The following is a 24,335-nucleotide window of genomic DNA, read 5'->3' as shown; positions in this document are numbered from 1 at the left end:
GAGTAGAAAACGTGAACCTATTTGTTTACTACTTATTACACACCAGATAGTTCTATTTGCGGCTGTTCTGTTTATGGTTGAAAATCCCGAAGATTTCAGAGTGTTATATGAAAACACCCTCCAGATGTTGATTCTGTTACATATCCAGCAAAATTATTTTCTCAGGAAATATAGAGGGAGCAAGAGAGGATGTTTCATTAAGAATAGTCAAATGACTAGTGAAATGACATCCATTATCTGTGCATCATTGTTAATTTGTTTTATTAATAACCTCCTACCCCTCACGGGGGAGATTTAAAACACATTTTTCTTATTTTACAAATAATTCTCAAAAATTTGCTATTGTATGTATCAAACAACAAAATATTAGAAACAGAGATGGAGAACCTTTAATAGTAATTGGATGGGGCCAGAGAGATAATACAGCAGGTAGGCATTTGCTTTGCACACAGACAACCTGGGTTTGATTCCTGGCCCCTGATAATGGTCCCTGGGACCTGCCGAGAGAGATCCTTGAGCACAGAATCAGGAGTAAACCCTGAGCACTATTGGGTATGGGAAGAAATAAGGAAATAATGAGAGAGGGAAAGAGAGAAAGAGAAGAAAGGAATAAAAGAAGAAGAAAAGGAAGGAAGGAAGGAAGGAAGGAAGGAAGGAAGGAAGGAAGGAAGGAAGGAAGGAAGGAAGGAAAGAAGGAAGGAAGGAAGGAGGGAGGGAGGGAGGGAGGGAGGGAAGGAAGGAAGGAAGGAAGGAAGGAAGGAAAGAAGGAAGGAAGGAAGGAAGGAGGGAGGGAAAGAAGGAAGGAAAGAAGGAAGGAAGGAAGGAAGGAAGGAAGGGAGGAGGGAAGGAAGGAAGGAAGGAAGGAAGGAGGGAAAGAAGAAAGGAAGGAAGGAAGGAAGGAAGGAGGGAAATAAGGAAGGAAAGAAGGAAGGAAGGAAGGAAGGAAGGAAGGAAGGAAGGAAGGAAGGAAGGAAGTAGGGAAAGAATGAAGGAAGGAAGGAAGGAAGGAAGGAAGGAAGGGAAAGAAGGAAGGAAGGAAGGAGGGAAAGAAAGAAGGAAGGAAGGAAGGAAGGAAGGAAGGAAGGAAGGAAGGAAGGAGGGAAGGAAGGAAGGAAGGAAGGAGGGAAAGAAAGAAGGAAGGAAGGAAGGAAGGAAGGAAGGAAGGAAGGAAGGAAGGAAGGAAGGAAGGAAGGAAGGAGGGAAAGAAGGTAGGAAGGAAGGAGGGAAAGAAGGAAGGAAGGAAGGAAGGAAGGAGGGAAAGAAGGAAAGAGAGAGAGAGAGCAAGCAAGCAAGCAAGCAAGCAAGATTGCATAATTTTACCTTTTCTTAGGAAGCAGAAAGAAAGGAGGAAGGAAAGAAACAAAGAATTGGTGGATAGTATAAGGAGGGAGAAGTTTTAAACATCACCTATTTACATTATTTAAAATTTTTAGGCACTGTGATTCACAATAGTGTTAATAGGGTTTCATGTGTACAACATTCCAACACTACACCCACCACCAGAACCCCCCTCCTGCACCCACCCCAACCTACATTCTCCTCACCAGAGGCTGGTAAGCTCAGTTTGTAGACCAGTTTCAGGTTCTGTTGCCTTTGGCCATGTTATCCCTTACTATGTTTCTCTCTCTCTCTCTCTCTCTCTCTCTCTCTCTCTCTCTCTGCAGTATATATGAAAGATTATTCTGTATCTGTTCATGCTGCATAATACTCTTCATATCCATCCACATAGAGACAAATTGCATGATTTTACCTTTTCTTATAGCTGAGTAATATTCCATTGTGTTTATGAACCACTGTTTTTTGGCTAGTCATTTCTTCTTGGACAGTTAGGTTGTTTCTAGATTTTGGCTATTATGAACAATGCTGCAATAAATATAGGAGTGTAAATGTCTTTTTTTTTTTTTTTTGCTTCACATTTTAAATGGCATAGAGACGCTTTCAATACATTTTGAATTGATTTCCCTGAAGTTGGCTACAAGTAAACTAAGTCTGGGGTTTTAGAAAAGCAATTTATTTCATATGGCAGGATGGGTTTCCATTTTAATCAAGCCCCATGGTCTGGCGGCTCTGAGGGCCAAGACCCGTTGGTGACATTTCTATTCTTTCATTCTTCTTCAGCGGGTCTGATCAGTCCTTGGAACCTGCCGCTCTACTTGCTGACCTGGAAGATTGCTCCAGCAATTGCTGCAGGCAATACTGTCATCGCCAAGCCCAGTGAGATGACTTCAGTGACCGCATGGATGATGTGCAAGCTCCTCGATAAAGCAGGTCATTCTTTGGGGGACTGAGATCTCAAGGACACTTAGGATTAGTTTGGAGGGTGTGGGTAGGTTTCAACTACGCAAAACCATTGTCAGTTGAAGTCCTTTTGGATGGAAATCTGCTTAGCAGTGAAATTGGTTCCAGTGGCACCTTTGCTTTTTGACCCTTTGTTCCATTTTTGTTGCCAGAAGGATCCGCATCAGGGCATCCTTCTGTAGGGACACAGCCTCTCTCCTCAGGCGGACAAAGAGGGCACAATGGGAGGTCACCCACACATACAAAAGGCTCAAATCAGAAACCAACCTGCTCTAGGGAATGTCTTAAATAATAAGTTGGTTTGGGGCTTTAAAATTTTAACTTATAGAGAATTTCAAACTTATAGGCAACCTAGACCATAGAATTGGCTCACTTATGTTCTTTACCTAGAGATGCCTGGCAGCATTAGAATCATCTAGAATCATCCTTCATACCCAGATAGTCTGTTGTCAAGTCTCCAATCAGGAACAATTCTTCAGCCTTTGACTTTTCACGACCCTTGAAGAGTTTAGAATAGACCAATTTGAGATTGATGTTTCTTCCCGAGTCCCCACATTTTAAACCAGAACTTCACAGAAGTATGTTTTTTTCTTATTCCATCATTTCTGGAGGCAGTTGCTTGTCTACTCATCTCATTGACAATGGTGGTAGCTTTGAACACTTGTTTAGGACAGTTAGTGCCTTCTGGGTTTCTCTGCTATGAAGTTGTCTTTCTTTCCCTTCATTATAATAGGTATTTTTTGAAAGACACCTAAAGACTGCAAAATTTAATCATCACACATTTATTAACCAGTGTAGCATTCATTAATAATCTTTTAAATAGGCAATTTAGATTTTATATTTAAACCATAAATTAATTTTGAAGAAAATAATAATTTTTCTGCACACATCTGATATCTACAGCCATAGACTATCCAATAAGGTAGTCCATTTTCAAGAAATTCGTGTACATGTCTGCCAGTGTTTCCTTTATGTTGGTTCTGTTGTACAGTTTTGTGGTGACACCTGGTGGTGCTCAGGGTTTACACCAGTTTTGTGACTACCCTCAGAAATCACTCCTAGTGGGACTCAGGGGCCCATATTGAGGTAGCAGTGATTGACCCTGGGTTGGCTGCCTGGTAGACAAGCCACCTTACCACTATTCTATCTTGGACTCCTGAGTTTTCCCTGTATTTTTGGAACCTGTACTTGGAAGCTGGAATTATACGGCTCCATGTCCTCAGTCTGCTAAGAGTGTAATGGCCATATTCCGTGGCTATTCCTGGAAGGTCAGCGGGACTCTGCCCCAGGGGTAGAAGGCAACAGACAGATGGCTGAACTTGTAACCTATGACAGAAGTTCTTTTTTATATATATATTGGGTCACACCTGGCGATGCACAGGGGTTACTCCTGGCTCTGCACTCAGGAATTACTCCTGGCGGTGCTCAGGAACCATATGGGATACTGGGAATCGAACCCAGGTCGGCCACATGCAAGGCAAACACCCTACCCGCTGTGCTATCGCTCCAGCCCCAACAGAAACTCTTGTGTTTAGTTCCTTAGCTAATTTTTCCCCACAACCTGGCAAGAATGATGCATGGGTGGTGGGGAGGCTGTCTCACTGTCTCCATCAATATGTGCTGTGATTCTTCCTCCAAGCCCACAGAGAAGGTAGTTCTGGTTCACCTACACCATAGGTGAGTGCTTGGGAGGTATCTATCTCTCTACTGGTGCTTTCTCCCTCTTACAGCAAAAACCTATATGTTGGCGTCCAGGGAAGTTGTGCCAATCTCTTGTCCTAAGACTTTCATCTCAGGTTAAAACCATGCCTGGATGGGATAGTTTTGGGTCTCGTGGACTAGTTGGGCCCACTTCACTGGTATCCTACCAAAGCTAGGCATGTGGGATGACATTTATGCCAGTATGTCTCTGCAGGATGTATGATATGCATGTTCCTACTTCTCTCATGCTGAAAAGCGTGTCACCCCTTTCTAACAATAGAGGTATGATTTTCTAACAATAGAGATATGATTTATTTGTGTGTGTATGTGGGAGAGCGAGATGGGTTGGACCATACCATGAAGTGTTTAATCCTGATTCTGTAATCAGAGATCATTCCCATACACCATGCTGGGGATCAAACTGGAGTTCACTGCGTGCGAGACAAGCTCCTTAACCCTGTATTATCTCTGGCTCTGAGAGGTCTCATTTTTAAATTCCATTCTGTGAAAAATTAAGCCCTTATTTAATTTAATTGGTGGGGGGGGTGTACTCAGGATTTACTACTGCATCTGTACTCGGGGATCATTTTTGGTGAGGTAAAGGGGGCTATTTGTGGTTTTATAGGATTGTGGCTTCATTAGGATCTAACCCAGGTCAGCCCTATCCATTGTACTATCTCTCCAGTAACAAACTGAGTCTTTAGAGTCTGTAGAAGTCCAAGGCATTTTTGTTGTGCCTGTTGACTGGATTCATGAACTGGGATGAGATTTGTGTCTATTCTCTTCTTTGATTTTTATTGGTGGGGGCGGGGGGGCATAAGGGGGCAAGTCAAGTGGTGGTGTGGGTACACAGGATCATCTTCCTGAAACCACACTCCTAAAGGCATGCGTGTTTTAACCTATGATGATTTTTCTTTCCTAAACACTGTCTCTTTTAGAATCCTTTTTTGTTTTCATCAATTTATGCACCACTGATCTTCTAGAATGGACACAGTTCTTACCTGGCTTTGCTTGCTTTGCCAAACTCCTCCTCTGTAAAAACACTGCTAGTTCAATGTCCAAATAACATCTGTCTGAAGCACTGAGTTTTGACACTGGGATTTGTAGGTGTTTGGAATTGCATTGACAAAATCCTACTTTTGAGCACTGTCAGAGAATATTTTAATGGTGCAAAGAGAAGAAAGATAAAACAGCCTGCTAGTACATCATGGATATTTAAATATCTAGTTCCTCTGGTTCTGAGCCACTTAAACAGATTTGAAATAAAATCATCTTGAAAGTACACAGTGGGTACCTCTTTGGAAGTCCCGGAATATTCATTTTGTAGGAAGAGTAGTGCAGGGGGTCTCACAGGTTAGTCCCCATTCATGTGTTTGCTGACGCTGGGCTTCCGGCTTTTCCTATTAGTTTTTGTTCTGCTCTATTTAAGCTTAAAATTCTTCTTGTCACCCTGAATTGCAAGGGTTTGATTCCATTCATTGTTTGTTGGACACTATTTTGAGTTTTACCAAATTGTTATTTGGAATTAAACTGCCTGCCTTTTCTTATAATAGGAACCTCTTAATGGTAGAGGGCAGGTTTCCCTAAACAATTATCATTAGTGTTCTCATCATAGCAAAATGGTATGGAGAAATAATAATATCCAGTAGATGGCTCTTAATGTTTTAACCTCGGAGCTTGAGGAAACATAATCAAAATGTTAATGCCTCTGTGTAGAAGGCAACTGAGCCTTCTGAAATGAGTTAATTTTCCTCCAGTGATAAATGTGTGATGTTTTTGCTTCCCTCACCCCTTGCTAAAGTATTACTGTAAACACTGCAGTGATTATAATCCTTTATTTTTTATTGCCCCTAGGATTTATAAAGTCTAAGACTTTCACTTTGTCCTGCCTCCATGTGACCCCTCCCACATAGTGGGAAAATATACGCATGCATGAAGCCCTCACCAGGAAATAGTGGGGAACTTGTCCTTGTTTTATTCCTACCAACTATAGCCTTCGATTTGTTTCAACTCAGGGATCAGCTGCCATCACTGGCTCTAATACTGAATTGGTTCATCTCCTGTATAGCCTATGATCCAGAACCAGCTATAAGCTTGTTTCACTCCGTGTACACAATGAGTGTAGAGACGAGGGTATCTGGGGTGGGGTGGAGGCCAGGTCCCACCAGACACATCAGGATTGATTGACTTCCACTGGGGACTTGACTGATTTGGTACCTGAATTGTAATCTTGTAATCTTGTAATCTTGATCTGATGAGAAGTCAGCAGCTTTATGGAAAAAATGTTCTGGATAATAATGGATCATAAATGCAAATTGTTAGTTATATTTAAAGCATATTCTTGAAGTTATGACTTTAAACCATGTGAATCTGCTCTATTGAGGAGACATTTTTAAAAAAAATTATTCTTTTATTGAATCACCATGTGGAAAGTTACAAAGCTTTCAGGTTTAAGTCCCAGTTTTATAATACTTGGACACCCATCCCTTCACCAGTGCACATATTCCACTACCAAGAATCACAGTATACCTCCCCCCACCCCACCTGTGTAACTGATACATTTCACTTTACTTTCACTTTATCTTGATTAAATTCAATATTTCAACAAAAAACCCCTCACTATTATTATTTGGAGTTTCTTCCCCCTAAAGTCGGACCTGCTGAAAAGGAAGCATTTGATAATTTGTTTTCCATTGCTGAGAATGAAGAGACATGAGGTCAAGCGGCCACACTAGCAGCCACACGGTTTTGGATTTCTGTATTTTAGTATTTTAGTAACTAAGTCCAGAGAAATATTTGCCAGAAATTGCATCATTGCAAGCTTGTACCTCTCAGCTACTTTATATTCCACATATGAGTGTGACCTTTCTATGTATGTCTCTTTCTTTCTGACTCATTTCACTCAACTTGACACTCTTTGAGGAGACATTTTTAATGTGGAGTAAGAGAAAGACACTAGGAGGAAGGAAATAGTTCTACATTAGAGGATTTCTTCATCTGCCATCAGTTAACCATGAAGAAATAGAGAATATTCAGGCAAATCCTAAGAGCTTCAGGAAACAATAATTATATGTGATTTTAACAATGTACACTAAGTAGCCAGTCATTTACTTAACAATTTCTTTTGCCTTTTGGAGGGCCGTACCTGACTGCTCAGGGTTTATGTCTGGCTTTGTGCTCAGGGTTCACTCCTGGTGGGATTCCAGGGGCTATACATGGTGCTTGGGGATCCAACTTGGGTTGGCCGCATGCAAGACAAGTGCTTTATCCACTATACTATAGCTTCATCTAACAATTGTTTATCTGCTGTAGTCAAGTCTTTTGGTTGTTATTGAAACTCACTTTGTTTCAATTTTCACATTAATGAAGTGAGGAAAATAGTAGTACCTAACTCATGGTTGCTGGGATATGTAAAGGGTATATAACTCATTTATAATAATGATTAACACCTAATCAATGTATCACATACTACATTAATTTTGTATGGCAAACTAAGTCATGGTCCAGGGGATACAGTGCAGAGAGGAAAAAAGTCAAAGTCTATTTCTACCTTTACCTAGTGTGTTATCTTCTAGTTGTGGATAGGTAATCAATTGTGTAAATCTATAAAAATATCAATAAGTACAAATAGATATACGGTGGTAGGCTCTCTTTATAGAACAGATAGAAGAAATTATATGGGAGGAGTTTTCCATGCCTCATCTATCCTAAGAATCATAAAACGGTGTATCCATATAAAGGGGCATATCTCCCTTTCTCTGGAGAACCTTTCCCTTTCCCTAGAGCAAGATAGACTTTTCTCTGCATTCTACCATTTTTGCTTCTCCCCTATTTCACATTTTCTCATTGAATTATGACTGAAATTCTTACTTGGCCAATATTTTCCTCCTCACTGGGTTTAATCTACATGAGGATAACTAGGCATATTCAGCTACCAAAGCAATTTTATGGAAAGACTTTTCTATAATGTTCCACTGAGCATTTTCCAAGGTCACAGCATATGCATAAATCCCAACCTTTGACCACTACAGACAAAGGTGGAGCTGTTTTCTTTTTTCGGGGCTAGCAATTCAAGTTTACTACTATCTTGTTCAAAGAGCATCTTCATGTAACCTGATGTTCTCAAGCTGTTGAAAAGAATCACTGTTACTGGTTTTGTGTCTCACTCAGGCGTTCCTCCAGGAGTGATAAATATTGTGTTTGGAACGGGGCCTAAAGTAGGTGAGGCCCTGGTATCCCACCCAGAGGTGCCCCTCATCTCCTTCACTGGGAGCCAGCCCACAGCCGAGCGGATTACACTGCTGAGTGCTCCTCACTGCAAGAAGCTCTCCTTGGAGCTGGGGGGCAAGAATCCTGCCATCATCTTTGAGGATGCCAACCTGGAGGAGTGTGTTCCGACCACTGTCCGGTCCAGCTTTGCCAATCAGGTATGTCCTCTGTTTTTTTTTTCCCCTCCTCCGCTGTGTGACCCTATCTAGATGTTCAAATACAGTGCACAGCCAGGTTGGAGTAGGTCAGCGGCTTACAGAATCCTGCCTTTTTCTCTGGGGAGGCCAATCAGGAGGAGTGTGGTCCAGCAAAAATCAGTCCCAGTTTTGCCAACCAGATGAATCCTCTATTTCTCCCCCCCTCTGTTCTGTGGCCGTGGATAGCTGAGTCTGTTCCATCAGAGTGCACGGTCAAGTGTCAGAAGGTCAGTGACCCACAACTCAGTGCCGTTTTAGTGAAGGCTAATCACTATATTGTCGTGTTGATCCATTGACTGCTCAGCCTCAATGCCAGTGGGTGACAGTGCAGAGTCACAGCTCTATTTTTGAGGCTCTTCTCTTTGAGCTGAACACTTTCATCAGGGCACCATCCATCGATTAAATGATGGCTTTTTCTGCTTCCTGCTTATCCATCGCTTTATTCATCGCTGCCTCCTGGTCTGTTTTTACTGTTTAAATTTTCCACAACCTTATTTCTCCCCCAGAAATCATTTGGAATGCATTTATAAATTTAAGAATAAACACCTAAGCAGTCTGGAGCAGATTTCTAACTGTGGAATTATGGATATAATTTCAGGCAGCCTTATAGCTCCTAAAATTGTGTGACAATTTTCCAAAGTCCATAGTTTTTCTTTTTTTTAAATCATATTCTAGAAGAACATGACATCCCAAGGGTTAAGAACCCTGGATCAGATTTGACTGTAACTTTCAAGAAGATGACAGCTGTTCCTGCTTCCGTGCAGCTTTTACTCATCAGTGCCAGGAAGTGGCCAGGATGGAGCAATTGTCATAAGTACCGAATGGTATTTCCCAAAGGCTGTGATTTAAAAATTAGTGGAGAAAACAGAAGGCTTGAACCAAAGAGATAGAAGGAAACAGGAGTGTAATGGATATATTTTTGTTCCCTAAATTGAATACATTATGTATGTATACATACATATATACTCCTCTAATCCCTTACTTTTTTTTTTCTTTTTGGGTCACACCCAGCAATGCACAGGGATTACTCCTGGCTCTGTGCTCAGGAATCAACCCTGGTGGTGCTCAGGAGACCATGTGGGATGCTGGGAATTGAACCCACGTTGGCTGCGTGCAAGGCAAACGCCATACCCACTGTGCTATTGCTCCAGCCCCTATCCCTTAAATATTTACAGTAAAGTTGTAGAAGCAATAATAAAGCTTTACAACAAGATTTGGGGGAGTGGTATGAAGGACATTCTTTACAATGATTATTCTCACAATTAGGATTATAATTACTTTTCTCACTATGATTTCTAGGCAAGGTGGCTTATAAATATTTAGAATTTTTGGATCAATAGACAATGCAGTTTTAGTTACTGCAGAAAGAAATTAAACTAATCATTTTGATGACAAACTGTAACCTGAAAAGATAAAAGAGAGTTAGGTGAACTTTTGTGTTAAATGAAATTAAGACATGAATTAATAAATTTAATGATTCCTGAGTACAGGGATGAACTAATGTGGGCTGCTGGGTTGTCAAAATTGTGCACAGATGAGTTCACCCAGGAAGCCTTCTTCTGTATTTTAAAATAATGGGAAAGAAATATGATGGAAGAAGTTACTTATGCATAGATGTATTTTCCATCAACAAAAACTGTTTTGACTTATCTAGAATGAGAACTATTTGTAAACTATTCTTGCTGTAGTTAGAAGATAATGAGGATTATGTTTCACTCAGAAGCCTGCTAGAACCTCACCCTGGAACACTAGCTCTATTCGGTTGTCTCTGAGGTATCTGGTACCCATGCAAAGCAGAACTTCATTTCCTTTTTTATTTTTTCTGATAGATAACTCATCTCCCTGACTTGTGCTTCTCTTTACACGGAAAAGCATCACTAATCACACTGAGGCTCAGGTCCAACTCTGTAATTCCTCTTGATTTTACCATTTCTGCTCCTTATCTGACACTGATCCATCATCAGGTCCTGCTGGTTCTATGTGACGTTGGACCTCCAGGGCTATGACTTCTCCAGAGCATCAGTGCCAACTTTCTTCTACTTTGGGTAGCCACATCCTTATTTTTTATGAATGTTTACCTCAGCGGAACTCTTATCACTCCTACTATCTCCATTGTTGCTGCTCAGATCCAAGCTATCTCCACTTCTCTGAAATATTCCTGTCACTCCACTATTCTCACCTGTATCCCTTACATTCTAGTCTCCACACAGCTGCCAGAGTTAGCATTTAAAACGCCAATCTATTCATATATCTCCACTGCATAAAACTTTCCATGGACACTTCATGGTATTGGAAGTAAAATATAAACTCCTCGTGGATCTCCAAGCCTCTGTGTGATAAGATTCTTGCTCTGCTTCCCCCTCCCCCTGCCCTACCTCCTACCAGATCCAAAACAAGTGCTTGTTCCCACTCTCACTCTCAGCTCCAGCCACTTCTTGCATTGCTTGTCAAGCTCATTCACATTCGAGTGCCAATTCAAATACCCCTCTTCACAAGTGCAGCCTTCCAGAACACTAGTCAAATAGATGCCTCACCCAGAATCAATATTTTGTACTTCTATTGGGCTGGGTAATAGTATTATTGTTAATCTTTTTCTCTCATGATCTGGCATCAGCTTATTTATTGAGCATGTTTATATATGAAGTAGTCTGTTTTCCTGGAAAGTCTCTGTGTTCCATGTGGTGAGGGCATTGTTTGCTACTGACTACATCGACAGTCCTGTGCAGAGAGAGAAATGGCAGAGCTCAGATATACAGATTGTCATCCAGGTGTGCATTCTTTAGTCTTGTCTTTGTCTTCATGTGTTATTCTCACAGGGTGAAATTTGCCTCTGTACCAGCAGAATCTTTGTTCAGAAAAGCATCTATAGTGAATTTTTAAAGAAATTTCTGGAAGCTACCAGAAAATGGAAAGTTGGTATTCCTTCGGATCCATCTGCCAATATGGGAGCTCTGATAAGTAAAGCTCATTTGGAGAAAGTAAGTAAATTTCTGCAATGTAAGTTATAGAAAGAGCTCTTATTTGGTGAAGCTCAGTATGATATTATGCAAAATTTCATGCATAACTATGCTTTGGAATACTGTTAATTAATATCCTGATTTGAAAAACTATCACTTCTGGGATGCATGGTATAGAAATACTAGGCAGCACATGTATTCCAGTTAAGTCACAGATGCATCACAAGAGTGAACCTGAGACATCAACATGGATATGCCATCAGTTGAGTGAGGAAAGTAAATTTCAAAACAAAAAGGTTCACTAACAAGAATTATGTCAACCAAGGGGATCAGAAATTTTCATGGGTAAGTGTTTGTGGAAAACATTTTCTAACTTACAGCAGATGAGATCCTGAAAGTGCTGGCACACATGGTCCAAATGATGAGGTCCTTATCAATTGAGGTGAGTAGTGATGGCCGTGGTGAGAGAAGTCATTCATGTAAGTTAGAACTTGAAGGTCATTTAACTGCTGCACCTAGTGTGGCTTTCAAAACAAATCATCCAATTTTGGAGTGAGCATAGTCATATTTTCAGCCATGCTATCTAAATCCCACCAAGGAGCTATGCCCAACATCTGACATCATATTTTTGATGCTCACTGTCTTCTTGCTTTCCCAGTTTCAGGGGATGGAAGTCACTCTCTTTAGCCCACTCCCCTTCTGAGCACCTCCAGAGACATCTCCTGTATACATCGTATACATCTCTGGTCTCAGATTTATGAACCAGGTCTGTAGAATGAGCCAGGCACCTCTCTTTCCTTACCTGTGATGTGTAATCTCTGTCACCTTCTCCTTTCTCATCCTGCTGCCACTGACTTGTTTTCCCAAGAGAACAACCAGGCATTCCTTCTTTGTGACCATTCGTCTTGCTACTCACGCTGCCTGGAATGCTTTCTTCAGATGCCCATAGAGCCACTGTCATTTGCTGAGTGAGGGTTTTCCAGCTTACCTGAGGTTATACTACATCTCACAAAATCAAAGTTGCCCCCTCAGAATTTCCTCTAACTTCTTGCTGACATATTTTCTCTGTGATGATTAGTACTATCTAACATATGTGTCATTTATTCCTCAGAAAACTCTATGGCTTCTTTTAGTCACTACCACAACATTTGCCTCTGGAAACGTTCTTGAAACAAAAAAGGGGCATTATATAATTGTTAGACAAGTGATTGAATTAACACCTCATGTCTTCTTGGCCTAGTGTAACCCTGAAACTTAGGATCCATTTTCCTTCAATTTAAGGATAAATAAAGCACGATGGTTAGATCATAGCAACATAAAAAGAACCAGAGAGTCATATACAGACATTCGAGGTTTTTCCTTTGAGTCTTTTATTTCTTTTATTGGTTCTTTTAGCTTACGCGATGGGTAGCTTTAGTATTGAATTCTACTTCTTAAAAATCTTTGACTAAATTTGAAATTCAGTATCTTATTATACAAATTCAACTTTTAAAACACTAAAAATTTTAAAAAAGTATAATTAGATTATTTTCAAACTTTATGTCAGTGCAACATTTTTTGCAGTTTCACATTTACTGAAAGTTTTTGCATTTTTAAGAAGCAATCTACAAGGACTGGGGATATAGCTCAGCAGAAGAGCATTTGCCTCGTCTGTGAGGCCTTGAGTGTTATCCCTGGAACACCATTTCCCAAACAGAATTACTATGAAAGTTTTAATTATGAGTAATAGTAAGTCATATATTATTTTTAATTTTATAGAATTTAAAAGACTGGCGCAATAGCACAGCGGGTAGGGTGTTTGCCTTGCAGGCAGCTGACCCGGATTCAATTTCTCTGTCCCTCTCAGAGAGACTGGCAAGCTACCGAGAGTATCCTGCCTGCACTTCAGAGCCTGGCAAGCTACCTGTACCATATATGATATGCCAAAAACAGTAACAACAAGTCTCACAATGGAGATGTTACTGGTGCCCGCTCAATAGATGAACAATGAGAAGACAGTGCTACAGTGCTAGAATTTAAAATTATTATTAAATATCACTTGAAACTTATGATAGGTAATTATAATAGGTTTTTACAATAGTGTTTTTGTGTGTGGGGAATACTATATTCACATTACATTTAGATGTTCTTCAAATGTTCAAGATTCTGGGACCAGAGATAGAATAGTGGACAAGGTGCTTTGTATGTGGCTGACCTGGGTTCAATCCTTGGCACTCCATATGTCCCCCAAGCATGGCTAGGAGTGATGCTGAGTGAAAAGTCAGGGGTAAGCCCTGAGCACCACTAAGCATTCCATCTTTGAGCAATTCCATAGAGAAAACACACGTCATCTTCATCTTAAGTCGGTGCTTTGGACAGCGAGGCCTGAGATGGATCCCAGGGTCTTCAGTCCTGCAGTAAGAGAGTGTGTCAGGGTGAGGCAAGGCTCAGGAAAGCTTGCCTGTGTTCCTCTACGTTTTGTGTCTCAGGACTGTTAGGGAGAAGATTCTTGCAGCAGTGCTTTTAATACTTTTTCAGTCTATTTTCAACCAGTCAAATTGCCTTTGCTTAATATTTATACCACTCCAACTAATGGGTCATATTTTACCCTGCCATATTATCCTAAAATATGGAGAAATGGAGAAGGCTTTTTATTCCCATTGTTTCTAGAATTGCATCCACAGAAGCAGTGAACAAAAGCTAAGACTCATAATTGATCCAAATTAAATATGATATTTGATACTTTTATGTCTTGAGTCACTGACGAGGTTTAGACATGGCTTTATCTGACATCTATTTCAGAAATGCCATCTTCTGCCAAACCAAATTATGCTTTAAAAAGTAGCACTTTAGATAGAGAAGGTTAAAAATATCCAAAAAAAAGTTAAAATAAAAACCAACAACAAAAACCAAACCAGTACTTATTTATGTGATGCATGTATATATTTTTTCTTCAACTTAATATGCATAGGTATCGTGGACATGGGGAAAATGCTGAAACATAGTTATCTATTGTTTCTGGCTACATTCAAACATAAGGCCTCAGCACACAATTATCCTTTAAGCCAAAGTTTTAAAGGTCTCATTTTACTATCATATGTTTTTTTTTTTTAAAAAATCACAGCCAAATTAAAAAAAAAAACTGTTTTGAAAGAACTTAGAATTTGGAGAGAATTTTAATTTTTAAAGATCACTGTATCTCTATCAACCCATTGTTCATTGATTTGCTCAAGTGGGCACCAGTAATGTCTCCATTGTGAGACTTGTTACTGTTTTTGGCATATCAAATATGCCATGGGTAGCTTGCTAGGCTCTGCCGTGCGGGCGGATACTCTCGGTAACTTTCCAAGCCCTCCAAGAGGGACGAAGCAATCAAACCCAGGTGGGTCGTGTGGAAGGCAAATGCCCTACCCCATGTGCTATTGCTCCAGCCCATTTTTAAAGATAAGGCCAAGAATTTTTATAACCACTTACCTGTTTTTGATGTTGTTAACCTGTTTCAATTCTATGGTACATTTCTCCATGCTAAGAACTCAACATTAGCACATTACAACTATATAAATTCATATTTTCATATCAATACGTTTTGCTTTTCTACTTGATCCTTAAAGAAAATAATTCCCAATCATTTTCCTTATTAAAATAGCAAATTAGTTTGTGTTTGTCTGAGAAAATTCTAAGACTGAACTGCTTCTAAGGAGAAAGACATGGGCAAACAGTGAAAAACAGCTTTTACATTTAATAACTTAAAAATCACCTTCAGGGGTTGGAGTGATAGCACAGAGGGTAGGGCATTTGCCTTGCACACGGCCGACCTGGGTTTGAATCCCAGCATCCCATATGGTTCTCCGAGCACTGCCAGGAGTAATTCCTGAGTGCAGAGCCTGGAGTAACCCCTGAGCATCACTGGGTGTGACCCAAAAAGCAAAAAAAAAAAAAAATCACTTAGATTCTATGGTAAACATGGTCAAGTATTTATTCCTTTTATAACCTGTTAGGAAATAATAATGGTGGCATTTTCATAACTCTACCACATACTGAACTTATCATGTTTGAGAGTATCCCTTGCTTTGTGACCCTGTGGGGCTATATCCAATCTCTCCTTATTGGGAACAGCGAAGTTCCCACTGAGTCTCAACACTCCCTTCCTCAGGTGAAGATACTGCGCATCCTGTGATGTTCAGAGTGGGTCTGGACCTACCATCTTTCCATTTTCACCCAAAGAGCGTGGGTCCAGATGCAAGAGTCACAACTTTTGCCTCTGAGCTGCCCTCCAGGTGGAATCTTGATGGGCTTCTCTGCTTGTTTTTTTGTGAGGAAACCTCCTTGCTGCCTGTCTCATTTGAGAGGGAGCTAATGGAAGCAGCTGGGAACTATAAACTTGGCCTTTTCAGAATCTGACTTTTGTAGTTCCATGTGCCAGACCATCTGGGATCAAGCAGGCAGTGCGCATGCTCGACTGGCTGTCATTCCCCTGGCCTTTCTCCTGACGACACTGGGGGCCCATTGCCCGGGGAGCCTGGCGACATGGTCTGCACTTCTCCTGCCCTAAGGCTATGTCAATTCTTAAGCCACACATGAAGACATTATTCAACACCCACATATGCTTTTTCTAGAAAATAAATTCTGTTTGCTGTGAGACATCTTCTCTAAGCCCATAACTAGAAAACGGTTCCTTCTCTTCATATTTTTCTAGCCTGGGATTTTTGATATTTTATTTAGATGTGATCATCTAAAGCCAGGTCTCCTTTCACGATTTGATTCTCTGATCAAATTCCTAGTGCTGCATCCAGCCGGGGCTCCAGAATCTTCTTCCTTGGCTTTCCCTGTTCATTTTGGCATCTCTTAAGTAATGTGGGCGCGTTATTTCCAAAGGAGCTGAGAGTAGAGGGAAAGAGAAGCCTAGACATCTTGTTGTCTCTTCACAAAGTACACAGGGATTTTCTGGGGATGCTTTGAGATCACAGCACGCATGAGAGAGGAAAGGGTGGTATGAGACGGAAGGATACTAAAGCTGTGTTCAATGAATTTATTTCTTTTTTGGGGGAGCGGGGTTTTGGGTCACACCCAGCAATGCACAGGGGTTACTCCTGTCTCTTCACTCAGGAATTACCCCTGGCGGTGCTCAGGGGACCATATGGGATGCTGGGATTAGAACCCAGGTCGGCCGCGTACAAGGCAAACGCCCTACCCGCTGTGCTATCGCTCCAGCCCTGAATGAATTTATTTCTTGAATATTTCTTTGACTTTGTGATCTGCGAAGTGTTGTCCAAGCTCAATCAAGAATAATAATGACGTGAAATAATCTTTTAAAAAGTCTGTTAACTAATAGATTTCTACATTGAGTGCAGCTGAACAATGGAGTACTGATTTAACACTGAAGCAGACTGCTTAGGTAGAGAAATAAAAAATAGGGATGGACCCAAAATATTATTTCAAAATTAATTTGCCTTAATTTTGCTACTTGATTGTTGTCTTATACTTTTTAATTGTTGAGATTACTGTTCTACTTTGCAGATGTTCAAAATTTTTCCTCCAGGGAAGAATAACTTATTATCGTTACTTCAGTACCATTTCCATATACAAATATAGATCCCCCTATAAGTTATTTTTACAACCACTATTAATAAGTATATATCATTATCTCTGAGTCACTGGGTAAAATTATTACATAGTTTAATCTCCCCTTACAGTTAGCTATATTACCTTGATATATTTTCAGAGTATATCCAGTAATGAGACTAGATATTAGAAATTATTTGTTATGCATGCAATATAGCAGGCAGGGCACTTGTCTTTCTTTATGTCGCTGACCCAGATTCAATTTCCAGCACTATACATGGTCCCTGGTCACTGACAGAAATGGTCCTTGAACACAAAGTCAGGAGTAAGTACTGTGCATGCCAGGTGTGACCCAAAATTAAAAACAAAAAGAAAAGAGGTCTCCTTAAAGGTAAGATTTTTGTTTGTGTACATGAATAATAGTTTTATTTCTTATTTTTGGTATGAACCATTATTCTTTCAGAGGCTCAGCCATGTCATCATCACCAAACAGCGATAATGATACATAGCCAATAGAGTTTTGAGAGAATTAAGTGAGAATTGTGAAAAGCATTTATCTGTAGTACCTTGAACTGAGTCATTAAATAAATTACTCCCCTCCTCTTATATGTGAAGGCTGAATGGTCACATAATAGTTAGAGCACTTGTACCCTCAGGCTTTGCAGCTGAACAGAAAGATAATCACCCTTAGGTTTCTGAGCAATGGCCTTATTTTTCCTAGACAATCGATTTAAAAATATTGGATTTTCTGTTCTTATCAGGAGTTCAGAAGCATGATGTTATTAATCATTGTTTTTATCCACACAGGTCAGAGGCTACATCAAGAGAGCTCGTGCTGAAGGGGCCCAAATTCTGTGTGGGGAGGGAGTGGACAAGCTGGACCTGCCACCCATGAATCAGGCAGGCTACTTTATGCTTCCCACGGTGATAACAGACATTAAGGATGAATCCTGCTGCATGAAGGAAGAGATATTTGGCCCAGTGACATGTGTTGTCCCTTTTGATAGTGAAGAGGAAGTGATTAAAAGGGCCAACAATGTTAAATATGGATTGTCAGCTACAGTGTGGTCGGGCAACGTGGGGCGAGTCCACCGCGTGGCTAAGAAGTTGCAGTCAGGTTTAGTCTGGACCAACTGCTGGCTCATCAGGGAGCTGAACCTTCCTTTTGGGGGGATGAAGAGTTCTGGGGTAGGTAGAGAAGGAGCCAAGGATTCTTATGAATTCTTCACTGAAGTCAAGACCATCACAGTTAAACACTGACCTTGGCCGGCAGTTAGGGTTAATGTCTGGCTGTAGGGAGTCATTCATTGAGAGTGGTGAAGTCTGATATTAATCCCAGCCTTGTCAAGAATCAGGAGAAAGTTATCTGTCACTTATCTTAGTAGTTTTCATTTTGTTGTTCACCGGTGGAGAGATGCTAGTTTCAATGTGGAACCAGAGAAGAGAGAATTCTAAATAGGAATATAGACACCAAACAACGGTCAGACTCCCCCAATGTTATATCTTCAAAGTATCTTTCAATTTATGATCTTGATTGAACTCTTGGGAATTCAGGAAAAATTGGATTTTCTTCATTTAAAAGTATGTCGAACATAAGAAAATTTGAAGTCAGAGAGAAACAAATCACATTTTCACGTATGGGGAGACTACTAAGATGATCTTCCATATATACCAGTCAGGAGTTTGACCAATCAATCAGTGATCAACAATTCCTGATTACCCAGGAGACAGTGAATATCTGGGATTTGTCAAAGAAGGCATTTATGGTGGGCCCCACTAAATGTAATAGTACAAAAATGAGAATAAAATAACACTATTTGGGGAGAAAATAAAACAAAAAAAGAAAGTCATTTGATCTATTCCTAGACAAAGTATGTCAATTCCAATTCTTATTGTATGTATCACATGGAATGTAAACTTCACCAATCCTTAAAAAATAAATGTTAAGTAATTTTAGTAACCAAAATGGCTTTTATTTTATAAAAATATCTTGTATTTTTATTCACAGTTTCTTAGAAATATAGCATTTTTACAAAAGAATGAAGGTTTTCTAATGATTTTTTACTGAATTCCGCATGGTCAGAGGAGAGTCATAGGCTTACAGAGATTGAGTAGTATGCTCAAGGTCACACATGAGGTATGGGACAAAAGGAGAGTTTGAATCTCGGACTCTCTGATTCCGAAGCTCATGATCACTTATCCCTTTATACTGATCTTGGGTTGTGCTTCAGAAGCAGAAACACGCTTACAGTTTTTGGAAAATAGCATGTTGGATCTTCACTCCATGTCTCTCCCCTGCTTTGCCTCTCCCCTCCTCTCTCCTGCCCAGGTTACTCAGACATGTAACCCAGGAACTCCTCCTGTGTGGCCCAGTATTTTATTTCCACACTGAATGAAATGATCAATTTTCATGTCTGTCTAGACAGGAATTGTAAAAGACCAACATGGGCCTAAAATTTCTACTTTATGCAAAGTACCTTCATACAGAAAAAGGTTAAAATGAGTTTCTAAAATGGGAGCAGCTTTCACTCATGCTCTGAGATATTTCCTTGTATGATGTATGGGGTATTGCATCATAAGGACAAAACAACTCTCTATAATTTTTGTCAGACACCTGAATATGTTGCCTTATTTACACAAGGACTGAAAAGTGTAAGTCCCTGTGCAGTCAGTTTATATTGTTGCATCATACCTGATTCCTAGCTTCTTCTCTTATTTCTCCTCTTCATTTCATAAGCTGCCTTTTGCTCAGTTTAATCTAGGATTAATTTGGGTGTCCACTAGGAGGATTCTAGCAGCTTCAGTCACTAAGAATGTGCATCTTCATTCTTGTAATTGGTGTAACCCAAGATTGTCCTTAATTATTGTTATTTTTGGTATGACTCCAGGGAGCAAGCCCAGAGCCTCATAAGTGCATCGTATGCAGCACTCCTCCTAATACTCAGTAACTTCCCTAGCCCCAAACATCATTGAATCCAAAGTCCAGTTGTTGATCACTCAAAGGCCAATATTTGAGAGGCAGCAATTGTTGCAAGAAAAACAAATATTTAGAAGCTAGCAACCTGCAAAGATGGTGGACTTGTCCCCAAATGATAGCACTCTTAGGCTGGAGCTTGGAGGTTATTTCTAAAGAATTGGTGGAGAGTAGATAGAAAAAGGTAGTAAACTGGTATGGGAGTTGGGTCTTGTCATGTCACAAATTGCTGATTTCTGTGGTTTGATGAAATCACTGGGACATGCAGACTTGGTCTTTGTAAAACTTAAGATAATGCCACTGTACATTTGGTCATCTATGGAAATCATTAGGGATGATACATGTTTGTTCTTTTCCTTTGTGGTTGATTATTAGCATACACAGTTTATAGAAACATTTATTAACATTAGGGTAAATGAAGAAGCAAGTGGTGGGAAAAGATTGTAGAAGTCTGTGGACAACAAAATGGAGTTTCTAATATCTTCTCATTTGCATAAGCTCACCCTTGTTTCTGACATCTAAGTTATCTTGATCTCAAACTTAGCAATTCAATTTTTTTTTTTGCTCTTTGAGTCACACCTGGCAATGCACAGGGGTTACTCCTGGCTTTGCACTCAGGAATTACTCCTGGCAGTGCTTGGGGGACCATATGAGATGCTGGGAATTGAACCCAGGTCGGCCACATGCAAGGCAAACACCCTACCTGCTGTGCTATCACCTCCCTATGCCCAAATCCATATATTTTTCATGCTTATTTTCTGCCTAGAAGATAGTTCTCACTAGAACTTGGATTCAGCACTACTTTTATTAAGTACTTGCCCTGACTCTAGATGCTTTATTATAGAACGGCCTGTTTCTTGTTAATAGACATTCTGGGTGCCATTTTCACTTAGTTTCTTTCGTTTGCACTCTTCTTGGGTTCATAAGGAAATCTTGTTAGTTCTCTCAGGGCATTACTATATGTGTTTTCTCTCTGTCCCCACACTCTACTTTTTTTTAGGGGTTAAAACCACTAATTTATACTCTGCCATCTCTGGAGGCACACATCCACATTTCAGACTCTACTTGCTCTGTACTTCAGGTGAAGTTATGTGTGTGTGTTCAAAAACCAAATGAATTATCAGAAAGATAAGATGAAAAAATAGGTCAGATGTACAGAAGATCTAAAAGGGAAATATAAGAAGATGAAGAACAGATGCAAAAAGCTATTAACAAGTAAAGCCTAAAGGAGTTAACAAAGATGAATAATCAAATAATAAAGAGTAAATTTCCTGAACTGAAAAAATGTTATCAGGTGGAAAATTCAGTTTGAGTCAGAAACAATTCTATGCAAATGAAAAAATTCCTAATATAAAGCATACAGAGTTAATGACCAGGTTAACAATAACAAACAAACAAACAAAACATAAAATGTTTATCTGGGAACCCTGATAGAGGGAAAAGGACACTGGTCATGGGATTGGTCCTGAAACATAGTATGTCTAAAGCCCAACTATAAGTAACTTTGTAAATCATGGTGCTTTAATAAAATTAAAAATAATCAACATTGATGCAGAAGGACAGTGGTGCAAGACTTTAAATTTCTCAGGGGAAATTATTTTGAACCCAAGTTTTGTAGCCTATTATTCAAGAATTAAGGCAAAATAAGAACCTAATGACTCAGAAAATTTCTCCTACCTACTCTTTCTGATATGAGTTGGGGATATAATGCAGGAACAGAATAAATGAGCCAAAATAAAAATAGAAGAACTGCATAAAAATTGAAAGGAAAAGAAATTTCAAATTGTGAGTTTAAACAGGCAGAGAAAGTTATTGATCCAAATTATGGCATAAGAGAGTAAGTTAGAACAGGGCAGATAGAAGTTAGTGATTGAAGGACATTGATTAAACACATGCTTAATAGTTTAGAAGATTTTACTTATGTAAAAATTGGGTAAATCTATTCTAACCACTAGAATAAAGAAAATAGGAAGTGATTTTCAAAGGTCATGTCTTGATAAGATGAAGCAAACCAAAGGTGATGAGACTTGGGAAAATATAAGTGATCTAAGATCAAAGTTCGTCTTTGCTTCATTATAGGATGGATAATTTTTTTGTGACATAAAATCATGCTTCTTGGCAGGGGTCAGAGCCACAATACAGTTGGCAGGGCATTTGCCTTGATGCAACTGAACTGGGTTGAATCACTGGCACCCTGTATAGTCTGCTGAGCCTCCCAGGAGTGATATCTGAACTCAGGGTCAAGAGTAATCCCACCAATATCACTGTAATACCATTGCTCATCGAGTTGCTCAAGTGGGCACCAGTAACGTCTCCATTTCGAGACTTGTTGTTACTGTTTTTGGCATATAGAATACACCACGGGCAGCTTGCCAGGCTCTGTGATGAGGGCTGGATATTCTCGGTAGCTTGCCGACTATCCAACAGGGGCGGAGGAATTGAACTTGGGTCACCTGTGTGCAAAGCAAACACCCTACTATTGAGCTATCACTCTAGCCCATCTCACCAGTATGGCCCCCAAAATGAATAAAATGTCATACTTCTTGGCATTAGAGATAGTAGGAAAATTAAGTTGCTTGCCTTGCGTGGGGCCAACCCTACTTCTCTCCCTGGCACCAGATATGGTCCCTCAAATACCACAAGAAATGAACCCTCAAGACAAACCCAGGTCTAGCCCCCTGAGTACAACAGGGTATGGCCCAAAACCCTGCCCCATAAATCATTTTTATCTTCCTGGAATTTTTGTTATTTAATTATATAATTTTTGTATCTTAATACTCTGAGAATCTTTTATTGTCTTTCACTATTTAAAGTCAAGCTATGAATTCACTATTTAAAGTCAAGCTATGAAAAATATCAGCAATCAAGCTAAAAATTACATAACAAAGTGCCAAGCTTACAGTTTAGGTAATGTTTATTGGTTGACCAGCTGGGAGAAGAAGATGGAGGCAGAAACTGTGATCTGCAGACCTCATCTTTCAGAAGAGAGAGTAAATTCATAATGTCAGAAATTGATGAATCATAGAAAAGGAATTTATGCACATTATGTAAAGCTATGCATGTATCACTGAAGATCTTAGAATGTTAATGTGATAAAAATTGCAAAGTGCAAAGCAGCTGGACCGAGAGGGCGGATAAATGTACTAAATTTATTCAACTTTCATTTTGGGGAGATTTTAGAGTTGATATCCTTTGAAGTTGATAATATTAGAAACACACATGAGTTAGTCCTTTGATATAGAAGATATAAAACCAAAGCTATTAAAACATATATACTTCTGGGATATAGTAATAAGGATGATGGAGGGAGTATTTAGCATAATGACTAAAATTCTATTTGTACCATTGATTAGATACTCTGAATTTATTTTTTAGCATTTGAGCAGTCTTTTATAAATGACATATATTAAAAATTATCCTAGTGATACATTTTTCATGCATTCTTTGCCCCCTGTCTACCATTAGAAATAATTTGCCTGATGAAGATTTTCCATGGAAAATCTTGGATATTCCCCTAAGCCAGTGAGTCCAGACTTTGGAAGGAACACCCAAAGTCTATGATCTTTCTTTGCTTTGGACAGCTTATTTTATAAGAATTTCTTATAAAATAGAATAATGTTTTATTCTATTTTATAGAATGTATAAAAGGCAGGATGTATCAGAGCCCAGATCACTCCAGGATTTACAGATGAAACTTTGAGGAGCACATTGTTTTAGGAGCACATTTTGTTCATGGGTGTCTAAAAGCTAACTTCTTGAATTGTTGTCCATCTAATTATCTCTAGTATTCATGTTGTTATTCTCTACTGCCAGGGTCATTGGCAACCTAGTCAGTGCTGACTCACTACAGACCTGTGCAATTCACTGGCATCACTACCCCAAGGCTTCTGCCAAGCAAATGATAGGCAACTCTTCTGGGAAGTGTCAGATTTCTGATTGTAGTTGGCCTCTCATCAAGCACTGGGAATTTGTCTAATGTTTGCCAAGAATATGCCATCTTTGGATTCTGATTATACTTTCCCATACCATATTCTGATTATACTTTCCCATACCATACCTCCCCACATTCCTCATCATATTCCTCATCCAGTCCTACCCCAGAGAGATAATGGTATACTCCAAACTATCGTATGATGGCTATCCAGTGTGATTCAAAAGATTCCAACAAGACATTGAAAAATACTTCTTGGAAGATTGAAGACAAGAGGAATAGTTGAATCATAACGTGTTAGAGTTGCCAGGGGTCTTGAGATCATCCTGGGTAGCTCTCCTTGGGTAGCTCTCCTTCTCAATCTCAGATGGACCATGGAGGCACAAAGAGGTAAGCCAGTCTACTTGCCAAAATCTGCTTATCTCTATGTGGAGCTGGAGGTACCGAAATGGACAAGCATCCAAGAA

The 24,335-nt window shown here is 39.7% G+C and overlaps 1 protein-coding gene across 1 annotated transcript in view; it reads left to right on the top strand.

Annotated features, from left to right (window-relative positions):
• Nucleotides 1–18,873, top strand: part of ALDH8A1 (aldehyde dehydrogenase 8 family member A1) — a 33,443-nt gene extending 14,570 nt beyond the window's left edge. The window contains exons 4-7 of the mRNA XM_004609015.2: nucleotides 2,119–2,268; nucleotides 8,170–8,426; nucleotides 11,282–11,443; nucleotides 17,771–18,873. Of these exons, the coding sequence (XP_004609072.1) occupies nucleotides 2,119–2,268; nucleotides 8,170–8,426; nucleotides 11,282–11,443; nucleotides 17,771–18,223 (1,022 nt within the window). The 3' untranslated portion in view covers nucleotides 18,224–18,873. The remainder of the gene's footprint in view (nucleotides 1–2,118; nucleotides 2,269–8,169; nucleotides 8,427–11,281; nucleotides 11,444–17,770) is intronic.
• The last annotated feature ends 5,462 nt before the right edge of the window (nucleotides 18,874–24,335 follow it).

This window comes from Sorex araneus, chromosome 4, assembly GCF_027595985.1.
Source record: "Sorex araneus isolate mSorAra2 chromosome 4, mSorAra2.pri, whole genome shotgun sequence".
NCBI classification, from domain to species: Eukaryota; Metazoa; Chordata; class Mammalia; order Eulipotyphla; family Soricidae; genus Sorex; species Sorex araneus.
This window is presented reverse-complemented; position numbering and strand designations above follow the sequence as displayed.